Genomic DNA, 14,973 nt, shown 5'->3' with positions numbered 1-14,973 from the left:
CTTTCATCTCTGCCATGTAATGATGTTCTCCATAGGTCTGAGTGCCTAGAGTGGGGTGACCTCAGAGCCCAGCTTGTGCTCAGTCTCCTGAGGTAGGGGATAACAACAGAGCCCCTCAGACAGTCCTTTTGCAGATAACAACAGAGCCCCTCGGACAGTCCTTTTGCAGCCCCCAGCGCGGATTTTGGTCACCCCGCGCCTCTGCGAGCCCCTCCCGCCGGGCGGAACCTTCGTGCAGCAGCCGCCGCGTCCCCCCGGAGCCGGCGCGGGCGTACCGCCCGCCCATGGGGGGCAGCTTTGGCCGCGTACCGTGGCGCGGCGGGCCCGGGCGGCGGCGGGGCCGGGATGTTCACGGCGGCTGCCGAGAGCTTCCTCCGGCAGGCCAGGTGCGACAGGGGATGGGGACAGCGGCACGGACACCTCGGGCCGGGCGGGGGTGCTGGCGGGAGCGGGGGGACGGGCGGTGAGTACCGACCCTGCAGCCCGGAGCTTCTCGAGGGAGCACGGGCTCTGACAGCCCCGACCGGCCCGCAGGGAGATCCAGGAGGAGGAACTGCGGAGATTCACCGCCCGTGTGTCCGCCCTGCTGCAGGGCCCCGAGGCCGGCCCCGAGGCCGTGGATGGGCTGCAGAGGCTGCACCTCAGCGTGGCCGCCACCAAGTACCCCCGCAAGTGAGTGAGTGCCCTGTGCGCCCCGGGTGTTAGAGATGCAAAGCGTTACCTTCTAACCAAAAAGAAGGGGCTTAAAAATAACACGCTGCCTTGAAAACGCTAAGTTCTCTTTGAACACAAAGCCCCTCTTTTCCTTTCACCCCCTTGCTGAGCAGAAGTGCCCATCTCCTTTTGCAGCAAGGTTAACAAGTGTTGGTGTCGCTGAGGCTTCACTCAGAAATGAAGGTGATGAGTGGCGTTAGTCACTGTCAAGGGGATCATCCCAAAGCCAAAAATACACAGGAAATAAACATCTGGATCTTTCCTTGCCTTGCAGTGGTGTTTGCTGTGACTCTTGCAGGCTCGATGGCAAGTTTGTGGAGCAGCTGCAGACAGTGCTGTGCTCACCCAAAAGTCCCGAGCAGATTCAGGTGTTGTGTGCTGCCATCCTGAGAGAGATGTCACCTTGCAACGATCTTGTCCTCTCCTGTGATGAGATTCAAGATACAAAGCTCTTGAGCCTGGTATCCTCCGTCCTTCTGGCTCAGGTAAACGACCTGTCAGATCAGAGATCTTCTCCTGTCAATATGGATTTGCTTTTTGATTGTTCCCTGCTCCTGAGCTCAAGGAGAGTGAAAATCAATTGTAAGTATGTGGAAAAAAGCAGAGGTATTTCAATGTTCATTTAAAGGATCTCATTATTCTGCTTTGCATGGGAAAAATAGCAAATTTTTGTGTATAGCACTTAACTACAAAAAATGCTTAAAATTATCATGTTCAGTCACTGAGGTCCTGGAAGCAAAAAAGAATCCTTTAGAGCTGGCTGCTGGAATAGATTTCAAATCAGGATTGCTTGAACCTGGGAAAGATTTTAAATATTCTTCTTATAAAGATTTTAGATATTCTTCTTATGATATCGGCTTTCATGTTCACATATAAGAAACATACACAGAACCTACAAAACATGTAAAACTGTAAATGCAAATGACACTTCAAAGGTCCAAATTCTCCATGAAGAGAAGCAAACATGAGGATCTCCCTGTTTTGAGTGCTGCCTGGGGAACAAGCTGCAAACTTCTGTTTTTCCTCTCCTTTTACTTGTATTGTGCCTGTTAAAGGTAAAATATTTTTGTGAAACTTCTCGTTCTGAGTTTCACTGTGTGCTTAGAAACCTCTCCAATGTTTGTGACATTCATCTGAGTTTGCTTAACTAAGGGAAATGAAACAGAAACCAGCAGTGTGTTATTTATGTGCTGCCTCACAGAGCTCCTCTCTCCTATATCCAGCCTTGGGACTGTCCTGCAGTTCCACAGTGTAAAAACACACATAAGCAGCCCTACAGTTTGGGATCGATCTGTGAATTCAAATTGCAGAAAATCTCTGTAAAACGTGCTAAAATCCCCTGTGCTGTCGGTTCTTTTTGTGTTTGACTTTGCTATTGATGCCTGGTGGAGGAGATTGGTCTCTGGTGATGGTAGATTATTTATCTTTCCCTCTGCTTTATTTTTCAGGGCAGCAGGGGTGAAGTGGCAGCTGTGGGGCAGCGTGTTGTGCAGGGCCTTGAAAGAAGACTGCCCGAGGGTCAGAGTGCTCGGTTCCTTCTTCCTGTCCTGGCAAATGTCATCAGCCTTTCCCCAGGATCCCTAACAGAAGGTAAATCTATAGCAAGGGCTGAGATTGCCACCTGGCTGTGGTCTGGGTACTGATCAGGAGGCTCTCAGTTGGAAGCTGCTGTTATAAGTGACATCTCTGCTATGAGGAAAGGGAAATTACTGGGTGAGATGTGTTCCACCACATCTGGTGGAACTGGGATGGGCCTTCCAGTCAAACCCTGGCCATGGATTTGTATAACAGGATCATGTGCTCTAGCTGAGGTCTCCACATGCAGCAGGAGTGTGAAATTGTAGATATCCTGAAGAGCATCAAGCCAGGAGAGAAGGAAACAGAGATGTGCCTGTGCATGTGGTCAGGAGAGCAGCAGGAACAACTAGAGGTGCTCCTCAGCAGAGGCAGCACTGGGTGGGTCATGGTGAGCTAACCTAGGAGAGCACTCCAGGCACAAAATGCTGGAGAGTTGTGAGCAAGAGTTTCTGGGAGTTTCCTGTGAGGTTTGTGTGCTCCATGCAGTGCCAGAGAAGCTCTGGGGAGGATGCTGGGCTGGGTGCATGGGCTGCCAGAGCAGGAGGGATCACCTGCCCCAGCTTCTGTGAGCTCCCAGGGAGGGAGTTGTGCTTTTGGCTGCAGAGCTGAAGGCAGACACTGCCTGAATAATGTGACAGTGGTTTTGTACATTCCTCCTAACAGCAGCTGTGGATGGAGACAAAGGAACAAGTATCTCTTGGGTGATCTGGTAGCAGAGTCCTTGGCTCCAGCACTCACTCCCTGGCTGAGGGAGTATGAGGAGTGTAGAACATCCACCTTGGGGTTCCAGTTTCTTTATGGATTGCTGGGTCAGAGAGTGATCCAGGCTGGAGAAAAAGACAGCAATTTAGGGTTAACAGGGACATGTTGCAGAGGCTGCTTCTCTGCCCCATCTAGCAATGACCCTGTCACTTCCCTTGTCCAGAACAGACCAATGTTGTCAGTAAAAAGCTGGCTGACTGGCTGAGGTATGCAAGCATTCAGCAAGGAATGGCTCAACCCTCTGGAGGCTTCTTCTCCAGTCCCAGAACCAAACAGGTGAGTGCTGAGTGCCATGGTGACCTCACAAGAGCATTTGTTAGTCTGTTACCTGCTGGTTTGGATTCCCAGAATCACCTTCTTTTGGAAAACAGTAGTCTAGAAGTGCTGCTAGATTTTTATGGGATATGTGGTTGAGACACATAGGAAAGCAAAGGGGATTTACAGCTCTGAGATTTAGGAGTTCAGCTGTAGACCTGAGCTTTAATCCTTGAAGCAGTTTTTAGAGAAGAGTCTTTTAGTGACCCTGTACCTCAGAGTTAAAGGTGCAAACGAGAGCAGTGTCAAAGCTGAGTGTTTCAGCTGGGGAGAAGGGGCCAGCACAGCTGGCTTTTCTCTCTCTGCATACCTGCCCTCCTGCAGGGCCCCAAACAGGGGCTGCTTGTCTCCATGGGCTCCCTGGGGCTTTCCCTGCCCTCTCACTTGGCCTTCCCCTGGGGCTCTGACCTGCTGCATCTTCTCTCTCAGCCTGCTCCTATCACAGAGGTGGATGGTGCTGTTGCCACAGATTTCTTCACAGTGCTCTCAGTGGCTCAGCACTACACACAGGACCAGTGGCTCAACGTGCAGGCTTTCTCCATGCTGAGAAACTGGCTGCTGTGCTATGGGGGCAAGGAGCTGGACACCCTTAATCCAGGTAGGGATTGAAGGTGTGGTCTGTGGCCCCAGGAGGGCTGTGTGCTCTCAGATGTCTCATGAGGTGATTGCACCAGCAACCCAGCAATCTCCTCTCTTTCAAACTGACTAGGTATTAGGAGGAAATTATTCCTTGTGAGGGTGGTGAGGCCCTGGCACAAGTTGCCCAGAGAAGCTGTGGCTGCCCCATCCCTGGAAATGCTCAAGGCTGGATTGGACAGGGCTTGGAGCCACCTGGGGTAGTGGAAGGTGTCCCTGGCCATGGCAGTGGCTTTGGAACTGGATGAGTTTTGAGTCCCTTCCAGCCCAAACCATCGTCTCATTCTGAGTGGCAGTAATATGGGCAAGAGTTCAGAGATCTTGCACTAGGAGCAGGGAAAGTTTGGGAAGGAATATCACTAAACCTCCTGACTGATACTTATGGATCCTTCCTTGGGGAATTACCTGTTGGGTGAGTCTCCTGTTTTCAGACAAAGCCCCATGGATTCCTTGGAAGGAAAGCCTGGGTGATGGGAGACAGCATCTCCTTAATATTCTTGTAACATTCCCTTCTCCCTCAGCCTCCTGTTCTTCACTCTGCCCCTGGGGACAATCAGCTGCCTTTCTATTCAATCAGCTGGGCTGCTGCATGGGTGCCATGGCCTGTGACGAGCTGACACGTGTGATGTTCACTGTGCAGGTGCCTCAGCAGGAGGGGACAGCTCTGGGACACCCTTGGTCCCTGCTCCAGCCACGCCTGGCCGGCTGCTCCCGCCCAGGGAGCGGCTGCGGGACAAAGCCTTCGCGTACTGCCAGCGCCTGGTGGAGCAGAGCACCCGCCGTGAGTCCTGCCAGGGGGGGAATAAAATACTGCTGCATCTTTGGGCTGGGATCCCTGGAATCCTCTGCTAGGGACAGGGCCTGCTGGGGGAAGTCATTGACCAGCCCTGAGCTGGGGTGTTGGGAAGGATTTGGAGGCAACAGTCACGTTCTGCCTCCCTGGTTTGCAGGGAAGGATGTGAAACTTGGTTCTCAATGGCCTGAATTTAGGATCTGTGTGTGTTCTGCCTGTCCTGAAGCCAGGGTTAGTGCTCAAGCTGACAGCCTCATGTTCCTGTGTGGGCTCAAAGCTTAACTTGGACTCATTTCTCTGGCAGGACCCCTGAAGAAAGAAGATGGAGACCTGCAAAAAGCTGTAAGTACACAGGGGTGGGGCTCAAGCTCGGGGGGTTGTGGTTTCCCCCATTCCAATCTTCATCTCTGCTCTCCTGCAGTGTCTCATTGAGGCAGTGACAATCATGGACATCATCTGCAAGCAGGACTCCTCCTACGTGTGCCGTGCTGTCTCCTGCCTGAAAATCCTGCACAGCAGGATCTGTGGGGATGCCACTTATGCCAGGGCACTGCTGCCCATTGCCCAGTTCTTCCTGAACCACAGTAAGTCTTCAGTCTTGCCTATTCCAGCACAGCCTTTTGTCCTGGCACTTTGCTGCCTGCCAGGGTTGGTAATTGCACCTTCCTGTGCTCTGCTATGGATGATCCCACCCCAGGAGCTGGGGTGTCCCCTGCTCTTTAGGGGAACATAACCCAGATTTCTCTTAGCCCCTGGAGCCCTGGCAGGGCTGCTGGCTGGGCTGGGCTGGGCTGTGCTCAGCAAGGTGCTGTGTCCTCCCAGGCAAACAGGCAGCTGTGGACTCAGATGCCATCTACAAACATCTCTTCAGTGATATCCCAGCTCTGCTCTTCCACAACCCATCACTGGCCTTTGAATTTGTCCAGTTCTGCAAAGACAACAGCCAGCTCTTCACAGACGCCTCCAGCATATTCAGGCAGAGCTTCCCAAATCTCTTCAAGGTAAAACATGTTGGAGCAGCAGAGGGGAGAGCCTGCTTCACTTCCGCTTCTGTGCCCTAGAACTTTGTTTTTGCACCCTAGAGCCCTCCATGTGGCTTCATGGCAGTGCTAGGGAGAGCATAGGCAAGAAGGATTGTTACAAAACAAGTGTGAGTTCGAAGGGGAGGAGGGTTCTGGGTGTGTTCAGCACTGCCAGGAGAGAAGAGTCTGGGCTGGCAGGACTGTGGAGGGCAGGGCAGCACAGTGAACACAGGACACAGTACTTGTTTCTGGAAAAGTTTAGTAAGCTGCAGCTTGCCAGCCACTGAACCAGCTGCCAGAGGCCTGTGTTGAGCTTCTAAAAGGCTCCTGGGTTTTGACCAAACCCTCAGACTTTTCTGGTTTTGCTTTTCAGAAGTGACTTTCCCTTCCCATCCCATCTGGTCACAGTGTGGAGTTGCCTGGGTGTGTGATGGAGTAGCAGGGATAGTGCAGCAGTTTGTGCTTGTTCCTTGCAGTTCCTGGCGTGGAACAGCCCAGCTCTGATCTCTGAGTTTGTGGACCTTCTCCCATTTCTGCTGGATCCAGGCACAGCCATTGAGATCTTCCATTTGCTGCTTGACCTGCCCTGTTTGACAGCAGCTCTGGACATCCAGCTGAGGTAATGCACTTCCCTTCCTTTCACTTGTTAATCAGCATCTTAGCACTGACCAAAGCCCAGTGCACACTCCTGAGCCTCAGCTGGCACAGAGCAGTCACTGCAGTCAGGTTAACACAAGGCTGCACAGATGTCAGCCCAGTTTTCCTAGTAATGTGTTGTACATGGGAGGAGAAGGTGCCCAGCTCTCACATTTCAGACCTGAGCTGTCTTTGGGGCTCAGGGAGCTGTTGCCATTCCGCTCTCCCTATCCAGCTCCAAATGATTGTCCCATGTTTGAGGCTTCCACGAGCCACCACCTCAATACAGAGGTGAAATACCTGTTCTTCCTGTCCTGCTCCTAGCCCTGGCTTTGGCTTTGTTCTCCTGGGGGCACACAGAATTTTCTTCCTGAGATCTTAGGAGCTGTGAGTGTCCATGAAGATGCGATAGGACTAGAACTGGGTGTACCTCTGCTCTTCCTTGTCCTCCTGACATTACAGCTCTTTCTGGAGTGCTTAGAAAAGAGAGCCATCCTAGATGTTGGTGGGCTTGGATGACTGAGGGATAGAGTGCCATTTTTCCTTTCCCAGGTGTGACACAGAAGCAAGTCTGAAACTGCTGCCTGAATATGGGGTGCCTGAGCTCATCAGGTTGGCTCTCTGGAAGGCAGATATTAGACCAACTTGCTGTTCAGTGTTCAGGATCCCAGTTCTGCTCTGGCCCATTCTCACTGCAGCACATTCTGTGTGTTCCCTGCTAGGGCAGCAGCTCTTCCTGCCTCTGAGAAGGCTGGGGCTGACCCAGCTGGGAAACCAGCCACGTGTCTGGAGGCCTTCCACCATCCCCTCTACAGGAGCATGTTCCAGTATCTCCTCCGCAGCAGGGCTGCTCCTGAGGATGCTCCAGACAGGTAGGAGCCTGCCTGGAGTGTGCTTCAGCCATGCAGCTCTGGGAGGCAGCACTGGGGTTACTGGGACAGGCACAGCTGCTCTGAGCTGGCCTCTGTCAGCTTTGGCAGCACTCAAAGGCCTTGTGGGGAATAGGGAAGGGCAACTGGGAACAAACCTTGAGCAGTAACTCTTCTTCTGCCCACAGTCTGGTTCCACTTCGGCAGCTGCTGGGATCCCTGGCTGGCAGCCCCAGGGTGGTGCAGTGTGCAGAGACTGTCCCTGTGTTACTGGAGCTCTTTTTCAGGGTGGTGGCAGAGGTAGGTCCTTTTGGGGGATTTCAGTCCCCAGTTGGGCTACAGGGATCTCTTGCAGTTGTAGAAGCAAAATTGGGAAGATGCTGCACTCTGAGAAAGAGGAGGGTAGGATTGGAACTGGCATGAACCAGCACTGAGCTGGCCACTTGATCCAGAAAAACAGAAGAGCTCTGTGGAGCAGTGTCAGGTTCATTCTGTGCTCTCAGCCAGCTGTAAAGGACAGAGATGAGAGCACAGGGAGTGCCTGATACCTGTTTTGTGCACTGCTCCCCTCCTAGACCAGGCAGTTTCTCTGCCAGCTGTCTCACCTGGCTGGTTATTTTGGGGTTTGGCTACTGGATGTCACAGGTACTGCTGAAACAAGGGCTGGCTTTCAGTTTGCAGATGGCTCTCTGATAAACCAGCTGGTGGTGCTGCTGCTGCAGAGGAGTGACCAGCTCTATGAGATCCCAGCGTTCAAAGAGGATGTGTACAGGTGAGAGGAGACAGGAGGCACAGCCCAGCTCCCAGCCCTTCCTCCTGGAGGAGCCTTTTCAGTTTTGACCCAGTCCCCACTGATTTACCTTTGAAGGGTGCAAAACGGGGGCTGCACCTTCATCCTGGCTGGGAGCATCCTGAGGATACAGCCCTGTGCCAGTGGCTGGGTGCTGCCAGCCCCTCCTGGCCTTGGGCATCAGCACCTTGCCCTGCTCTGAGCTGTGCCCCTGTCTCTGCCCCAGGGTGCTGGGCTCAAACTTGGCGATGCTCTGCGGGCTGCGCCCTGCGCTCGTGGTGGAGCTGTCCACGGAGATCCTGGAGTTCTCAGGAGCAGTCAGCAACATCCAGAGCAAGGAGGCCATCTTCACCCACATGGTGAGCAGGGCTGCTCCAGCTGCACTCTCACCTGCTTTTCTGTTCCCTGAAAATGATTCATTTCCCTTTCCCTGTGCTCCCCTCTGGCCTGGCACAGGCGTGGGCTGTCGGCGAGTTCCTGTCGGTGTCGCACGACAAGCGCTGCACGGTGGAGCAGATCACGCGCTTCTTCGAGACCCTGGAGGCCGTGCTCTTTGAGATCACCCAGCTCAGGCCACAGGCCAGCACCCCCAGCTGTGCCCCCCGAGCCATCAGTGTCCTCATGGCCACCCTGACCAAGCTGGCAGCCCGCAGCCAGGACTTGATCCCCAGGTGAGCACCGGCCAAGGGTTGAAACGTGCAGATCTCATGGGTCTGAATGTGGGTTTGCTGGTGTTGATTAATAATTGAGTCATGGAACTGAAAAAGGACAGAGGTGAGCTGTGGAAGGGCAGAGTTTGGAGGAGTGGGATTCATCTCTGTCACCTGCACTAGTCTGTTGGAGTTTACACACTGAAGTAGTGACCTGGCTGGGTGAAAAGGTCCTGCCAGCTGATATCTGTGTCCTTCTCTCCTGCAGAGTGTCCATGTTTCTGTCCAAGATGAGGACATTTGTGCAGAGCCCTGCTGTCACCTCTGTTTACTGCGAGGAAGACCTTGAGGAGATCCTTATACGTGCAACTGAGCTCATGAACCTGCTGAAAATGCCCAGCGTGGCTCAGTTTGTGTTCACCCCACCTGTGGCCAGCACACGGTTTCAGAAGGAGGTGAATGACTCTCTCCCTTTGGCCCTGAGGATGGTCACCCAGCTCCTGGAGCCTGCTGCAGGCTCCATGCCAGTGTGAGGGCAGGAGGTTTCTGGAGTAACTCACTGGACACTGCTGACACTCAAGGCTGAGGCCCTGATCTTAACTGGAAAAGAGGAACAAATGATTGTGAATGGAACAGAGAACAGGAATAAGGAGAGCTGAGGCTGCTCCTCTGGTCTAAGACTGTTTGTATTTCTGTCCTAGTGCCTGTTGCTTTTTTATCTCCTAAGCTTGTCTTATCCCTTCTTGGTGAGTATGCATTGAAATCCTGGTGGATTTGTGCAAATGTTGCAGGAGAGTGAATGGTGCATTAATGCCCTGCCAGCACATCTTGTCCCTTTTGAGATGAACTTGTTCCCTCCCTTCCTCTGCCTTGTTTCCCCTCCCCATTGCTCTCACTACACCTGCACATGCTGCTTCTCTTGCCTCTCCTTGCAGCAGAGCAGGCAAAGGCCTGAGCTGGAGGAAGCAGGACTGGCTCCATCACATCTGGGAGCTCTCACTGCTCTTGTGTCTCACCACTGGAGTGAACATGGAGAGATCCAAGAGGCAGCTGCCAGAGCAGGGCTTAGAGAGATTTATTGATCCAGTTTATTGTTGACACAGAGCATTTCTTAACATCCACCGTGTCTGACAGGCGCCATGCTGTGCTCAGTATCTGCACCAGAGCTTTATTCACATCTCAGCTGTACATATTAACACACAGGGAAGTCAGTCCATCCCCTGCTCCTCCTGGGAGAAGCCAGCCCTCATGCACACTAGTAAATAGCAGGGTTTATTTACAGTCTGTTTCAATACCTGACTGCACTGTGAGTGACACACAGCTCTGGGGCTGTTTTCCAGCGCCAGGAGTGCTCAGTGGGTTGCACTGGTACTGCTGGAACATGCCAGGATGCAGCCCCAGCACTGTCCAGTGCAAACCAAGCCTCACCCCAAGCCCTGGCTCCGGGGCAGAGGGGAGTAAGGAGTGCATGCAGTTTGCCCAGAGGCTTTAGGCAGCCCATTTCAAGTTCTGTGGAGGATGACAGGGCAGCATACCTATTTGATTGAAAGTGAAGTGAATCACCGGGAGCCCTGAGCCTTTGCTCACCAGGCTGAGTCAGTGGCAGGAGGATGCACTGCTCCCAGTCCCTGCTGGGGCAGCACCCCAGGGCAGGGCTGTGAGCGTGGCCCAGCAGAGCAGCAAGGCACTCGTGTCTCAGAGAAGGTGCCTGGTCCATCTTGCCTGGAAAAGCAGGCCAGGCTGCACTGAAATCCAGTAGTGGAGCATTTCCCTTGCATGGAGTGTTCTGACATCTCCTCCTGCGACGTGCAAGACCAAGCACAGGAACCAGAACTGCAGCAGTGAGGTGTAAATAAAGCCAGCCCTGTTTTAGCATCACAATCCTCAGAGCACTGTTGTTGTGAGATGCCATGTGAGTACCTGATCCCCTGCCAGAGCCTGCACCGTGCAGGGTGTGATGCAGGGCTTTGCTGCAGGCTGTTTTAATAGGGTTCAGCTAAACTAGGTCTCAGTATCTGTCTAAATGTGGAAATCAGGTCGGGTTTATCCCGTTAATGGTGCTAAAAGCAGAGGCAGCAGGAGGCCGGGTGTGCAGGGCCTGGGCAGCCACACGAGGGAGCTGAACCCTCGGCTGAGCTCACAGCAGGGTCGGCAGCAGGGAGCAGGGCGGTTCCTGGGATATTCACGAGTCCTCCCAAAGGGAATCTCTGCTGTCCATCGTCCCCTGTCGGCGTTTCAGCAGCACACACCCGGGAGATGCTCCGAGCAGGGCACGGAACAGGGTGGCCTTGCAATGGAAGCAGGAGGAGCAGGACATGGTGCTGAGCTGGTGTCAGTGCCGAGTGCTGCTGGGCTCCCTCAGCTTCCTGGTGGCACCAGCCCTCTGTGGGGACATTCTGCCATCATTCCTGGTGGCCTTCAGCCGGGATCGTGGTGCCAGAGCCGGGCAGTAAATCTGCAGAGCAAGAGCAAGGGAGTCCTTCTCTGCAGGGAGCTCTCCCAGGGTCCCAGGAGCTGCTGGTGGTGTCAGCCCTTTGCTGTGGCTGCTTCCCATCCTGAGGCAGGGCTGTAGCCCAGCTGCCAAAAGGCACCTGAGCTATGTATGGCACCAGGGCATTAACTCCTGGCACTGCATCCTGTGTGGAATCCCACCAGGGGAATTGACTCCTGGTGATGCACCCTGTGTGGAATCCCACTCCTGGGTGCTTGTGCTGCCTTCACCACCCCCAGAGCTGGGCACACTTCTCCAGCCTGACGTGCCAGCACCTCAGGTGGCCACAGTGAAGCCCAGGCCTGCCTCATGTGTTCTCTTCAAAACCCAAAAGTATTTCAAGCCTTCAGCCTGTCAGCATAAAATATCACACAGGGCTGCCAGCCTAGAGGAACAGAGGAGCCTGCCTACAAGTCCTCATGGTGAGAGCATTCCCTTCCCTCCCCCTGCCAGAGGGGACAAAGGAACAGGAAAGCTCCCAAGAAGGATGACACTGGGTATGAGGTGAGGCTGGGCAATGGATCAGGAATGATGCTCCCAGGCAGTGCAGAGGGAGCAGGGGAGCAGTGTGCACCATCCTTGCATGTCCTTTGCTGCAGTGCAGGGGCAAAGTGTCCAAAGCACATTGAGGGCTGTTGTGGAGTCCTGGTCCTCCCTCTTGCACTCCAGGCTCCCTGAGGTCAGCCTTAACCAGAGCTGTAGCCACAAGCTGCTGCAGGATCCTTGTTCCACAAGGACTAGGAGGAAGAGGAGCTGGAACTGATCTTTTTGGCTATTTCAATGTCTGACTTGGCAACCAGAAACCGCAGCTTTTTCCCCCCGGAGCGGATGAGATCCACGGCACTGCAGGGAGCAGCAACAGGGACAGAGGTGAGTTCTGGCAGCCCTTCAGGAGCCTGCCCAGTCATGGGCCTTCACAAAACATCCCCCCTTTGCCAATCACCTGTGCCTGCTCAGGGCTACAAGCAGGGGCTGTTCCTCTCCTGCCTGTGGTTTTGTGGAGGGCTTGGCCTCCAGGTCAGTGGTGCCAGAACAAGAGCAAACAAGCCCAAAGCTGCTCTGTGCTGTGGGCACCTGACCTCTGCCTTTGAGCTGTCTCATCCCACCACCTTTGAGAGGAAACCTGGGATGGGATGGGGCTGCAGGAGCTGAGACTCATCTCTGGAGGTCTCATTTATTTCCGTTTTATGCTCCCCAGTTGTTGGGGAGGGAAATATGGCTTATGCTCCATAATCCCTCTCCCAGACCCACAGCCTTCCCCCCTCCCTGGTGTCCTGTGCAGGTCACTCCTCTCCCTGCAGCTCGCTGGTACTGCAGCATCCTCAGCACTGCAGCGCTGGCAACTCTCAGAGCAAAACAGCCAGAAACCCGGAGCTGACAGGGACTCCTCCAGTGCTGCTGCCACCCCAGGCCCTCTGCTGAGGTGGGACTCACCTCTGGTAGTCTGCCCCGATGAGGCTGGTGCCGTTGACAGCCAGGATCCTGTCCCCAATGGAGAGCCTGCCGTCGGCAGCTGCGGGGCTGTCCTCGATCAGGGTGCGGATGTAGATCCCCGGGGAGCAGAGAGGGGTGTGCTGGTGGCAGGGGAAGGCAGTGAGCAAAAAAAGGCACACAAAGATTTGTGGTCCCAAAAGGCCTGGCTCCCCAGGCAGGGTAACTCTCCCCCAGGGCTCACAACCAAGCCTGATGGCAAGTGGGACCTTGGAGATGCTTGGGAATATGATGGGGGTGGTGCTAACAGTAACAGGAAGGAAATATGATCCTTTGGTTTTATATTAATCTATACACAGAAAGGAGAGATGGGGCAACCTGCTCTTGTTCAATTTAATTAAGAGTAAAGCACTGTTAGTCTGCAGCCGTGCTGGGATGGGAGTTGTGCTCATGCTGTCCCAGGGCTCAGTGATGTTCTGTTTCCTACTGACCAACAGCACAGCTGTGAAAGGCCATTTAAAAGCATGATCCACCCCACAATGCCAGATTCCTCCTTATGCAAAGGAGGAGCTGTTTTGTGACCCTGTGAGCCTCCCTGCTCCACTCTGCTTCTCCTGCCACTGCTGAAGGGTGGAGGAAAGACCTCAGCTGAGTCATTTTCTTTCCACAAGAGAGCTGAGCCTGTTTGCTCTCCCCAGCTGCAGGACAGCTGTGGACTTTGCATGCACAGCACAGTGACCTGTAAGCAGAGATCCACTGCAAGATCCCTCTGTGCCTCCTTGTCCCCAGGAGAAGCAGCCAAGCTCCTGTGGGAAGCCATCAGCCTTTCTGGGGGTATAAACCACCCACATCCCACGCCACTGTGTGAGGGCATCAGCTGAGAACTCACCACGCCATCGATCAGCCCCATCCCCAGGCCGATGGGTCCCCTCTCCAGCTCCACCACGAAGACGTAGCAGAAATCATCGGTGGCAGAGCTGCGGCTGGAGGACTCCGGCGTGGGGTAATCATAGGGGGTTGGGGAGCAGCCTGGCAGAGGAGGGAGAGAGAGGCTTAGGGCTCTGGCACTGCCCCAGCCCAGCCCCACAGCCCCAGGGCAGCTCTGGCACTGCCCAGCCCCACAGCCCCTGGGCAGCTCTGGCACTGCCCAGCCCCACAGCCCCGGGGCAGCTCTGCCAGCTCTCGGTACCTTCAGGGGTGCTGCCTTTGGTGCCGTTCATGCCGTTCCTCCGGGTGTCCTGCAGCCCTTTGCCAGTGCCCTGCGGTGACTCCGGGCTGCCCGAGTCGAAGTTCAGGGGGGTGGTGGGTGGTGTCAGCAGGCAGGAGGGGTCTGGGGTCACCGTGCCACCCTTGGGCACCGGGCTCCTGCCCAGCTGCAGCTGCTGGAGCTTCTCCTGGAGCTGGGGCTCGCTGGCAGGGGGCTCGCAGGGGCAGGTGCTGGTGGCCAGGCAGAGTTTGGGGTTCCCCTGTGGCTCAGCACAGCCCCCCAGGCAGCAAAAATCCTCCTGGATGGCGATGGTGCTGCCCGGGGCGGGCACCGGGGCCTCGCTCACCTCCAGCACCTCCGGCGTCGGGCATGCCTCTTTCTTGAGAAGGAGGGAAATGCTGTGGGACCCCCTGTGTGTGATTGTCACTCCCCACCCGGACCCCACCACCCTGCTGCTCTCCTGGCTGCCAGATGCATCCAAAGCCTTGGCAATCCAGACACTGCCAGGCTCGTCCTGGTTTGCCAGCACAGCTCCCACAGCCCGGTTTGGTGGCCAGGGCAGTGTTTGGGGTGTTTACAGCCAGCCAGAAGCAGACTCTTGTTCATGTCCCTGCTGGGGGATCCCATGGAAGGGGACACTGGGGAGTACAGCTCCTCCTGTGCCACAGGGGCTGGGCAATGTGGCCCCAGGGTAACAGGAGGAGGCAGCAGGGCCTGTGAGTGCTGCAGGGAATGGGGACAGGATGGGAGAGAAGGGACACCCTCCACATGGCAGTTGAGCTTAGCACCCACAGCACGAATCACCCTCCCTGTGCTTTACAGGCATTAGCTAATTAGCACTTGCTGCTGGGACGGGCAGGGCGCAGAGCAGGGAGGACAGGGAACGCACAGGGAGAAGGGGAGCACTGCCACAGACATCTCCCCTCCCTCCCTAACGAGATTGCTGGGAAGATCCTGTCCTTCCAGCTCAGCCCCCCGTGCCCCCCGTGCTGGGGGATTAGCAGCACTAATCCTTCCAGGAGCTCTCCAAGAGGGCACTGCCACAGCTCCAGGCTGCAGGCAAGGGCAGCAAGCCCTTG

The 14,973-nt window shown here is 55.0% G+C and overlaps 2 protein-coding genes across 9 annotated transcripts in view; one reads left to right on the top strand and one right to left on the bottom strand.

Moving 5' to 3' along the window:
• The first annotated feature begins 228 nt into the window (after nucleotides 1-228).
• Nucleotides 229-14,171, top strand: AP5Z1 (adaptor related protein complex 5 subunit zeta 1). 3 transcript variants are annotated; one of them, XR_012582907.1, is made up of 18 exons: nucleotides 229-386; nucleotides 535-672; nucleotides 1,013-1,199; nucleotides 2,163-2,304; nucleotides 3,218-3,330; nucleotides 3,799-3,967; nucleotides 4,646-4,786; nucleotides 5,103-5,140; nucleotides 5,220-5,382; nucleotides 5,621-5,799; nucleotides 6,297-6,439; nucleotides 7,179-7,328; nucleotides 7,514-7,625; nucleotides 8,000-8,097; nucleotides 8,342-8,474; nucleotides 8,572-8,786; nucleotides 9,034-12,126; nucleotides 13,477-14,171. XR_012582907.1 is itself a non-coding variant. In XM_074552883.1 (17 exons), the coding sequence occupies exons 1-17, from the start codon at nucleotides 346-348 to the stop codon at nucleotides 9,296-9,298; spliced, it is 2,427 nt and encodes an 808-aa protein (XP_074408984.1). In that variant the 5' UTR covers nucleotides 229-345; the 3' UTR covers nucleotides 9,299-14,171. The 3 variants fall into 3 exon arrangements, 2 of the variants coding, with proteins under 2 accessions (XP_074408984.1, XP_074408985.1); XM_074552883.1 differs by having other exon boundaries at nucleotides 9,034-14,171; XM_074552884.1 differs by lacking the exon at nucleotides 4,646-4,786 and having other exon boundaries at nucleotides 9,034-14,171.
• The window catches only part of RADIL (Rap associating with DIL domain), a 24,125-nt gene continuing 19,968 nt past the window's right edge, over nucleotides 10,817-14,973 (bottom strand). For all 6 annotated transcript variants that reach the window (XM_074552880.1, XM_074552878.1, XM_074552877.1 and 3 more), the window contains 4 exons: nucleotides 13,877-14,273; nucleotides 13,577-13,716; nucleotides 12,691-12,830; nucleotides 10,817-12,099 (listed from right to left, as the gene is read on the bottom strand). In XM_074552880.1, the coding sequence (XP_074408981.1) occupies nucleotides 11,994-12,099; nucleotides 12,691-12,830; nucleotides 13,577-13,716; nucleotides 13,877-14,273 (783 nt within the window). In that variant the 3' untranslated portion in view covers nucleotides 10,817-11,993. The remainder of the gene's footprint in view (nucleotides 12,100-12,690; nucleotides 12,831-13,576; nucleotides 13,717-13,876; nucleotides 14,274-14,973) is intronic.

The sequence above is a fragment of the Zonotrichia albicollis genome, chromosome 16 (assembly GCF_047830755.1).
Source record: "Zonotrichia albicollis isolate bZonAlb1 chromosome 16, bZonAlb1.hap1, whole genome shotgun sequence".
NCBI classification, from domain to species: domain Eukaryota; kingdom Metazoa; phylum Chordata; class Aves; order Passeriformes; family Passerellidae; genus Zonotrichia; species Zonotrichia albicollis.
This window is presented reverse-complemented; position numbering and strand designations above follow the sequence as displayed.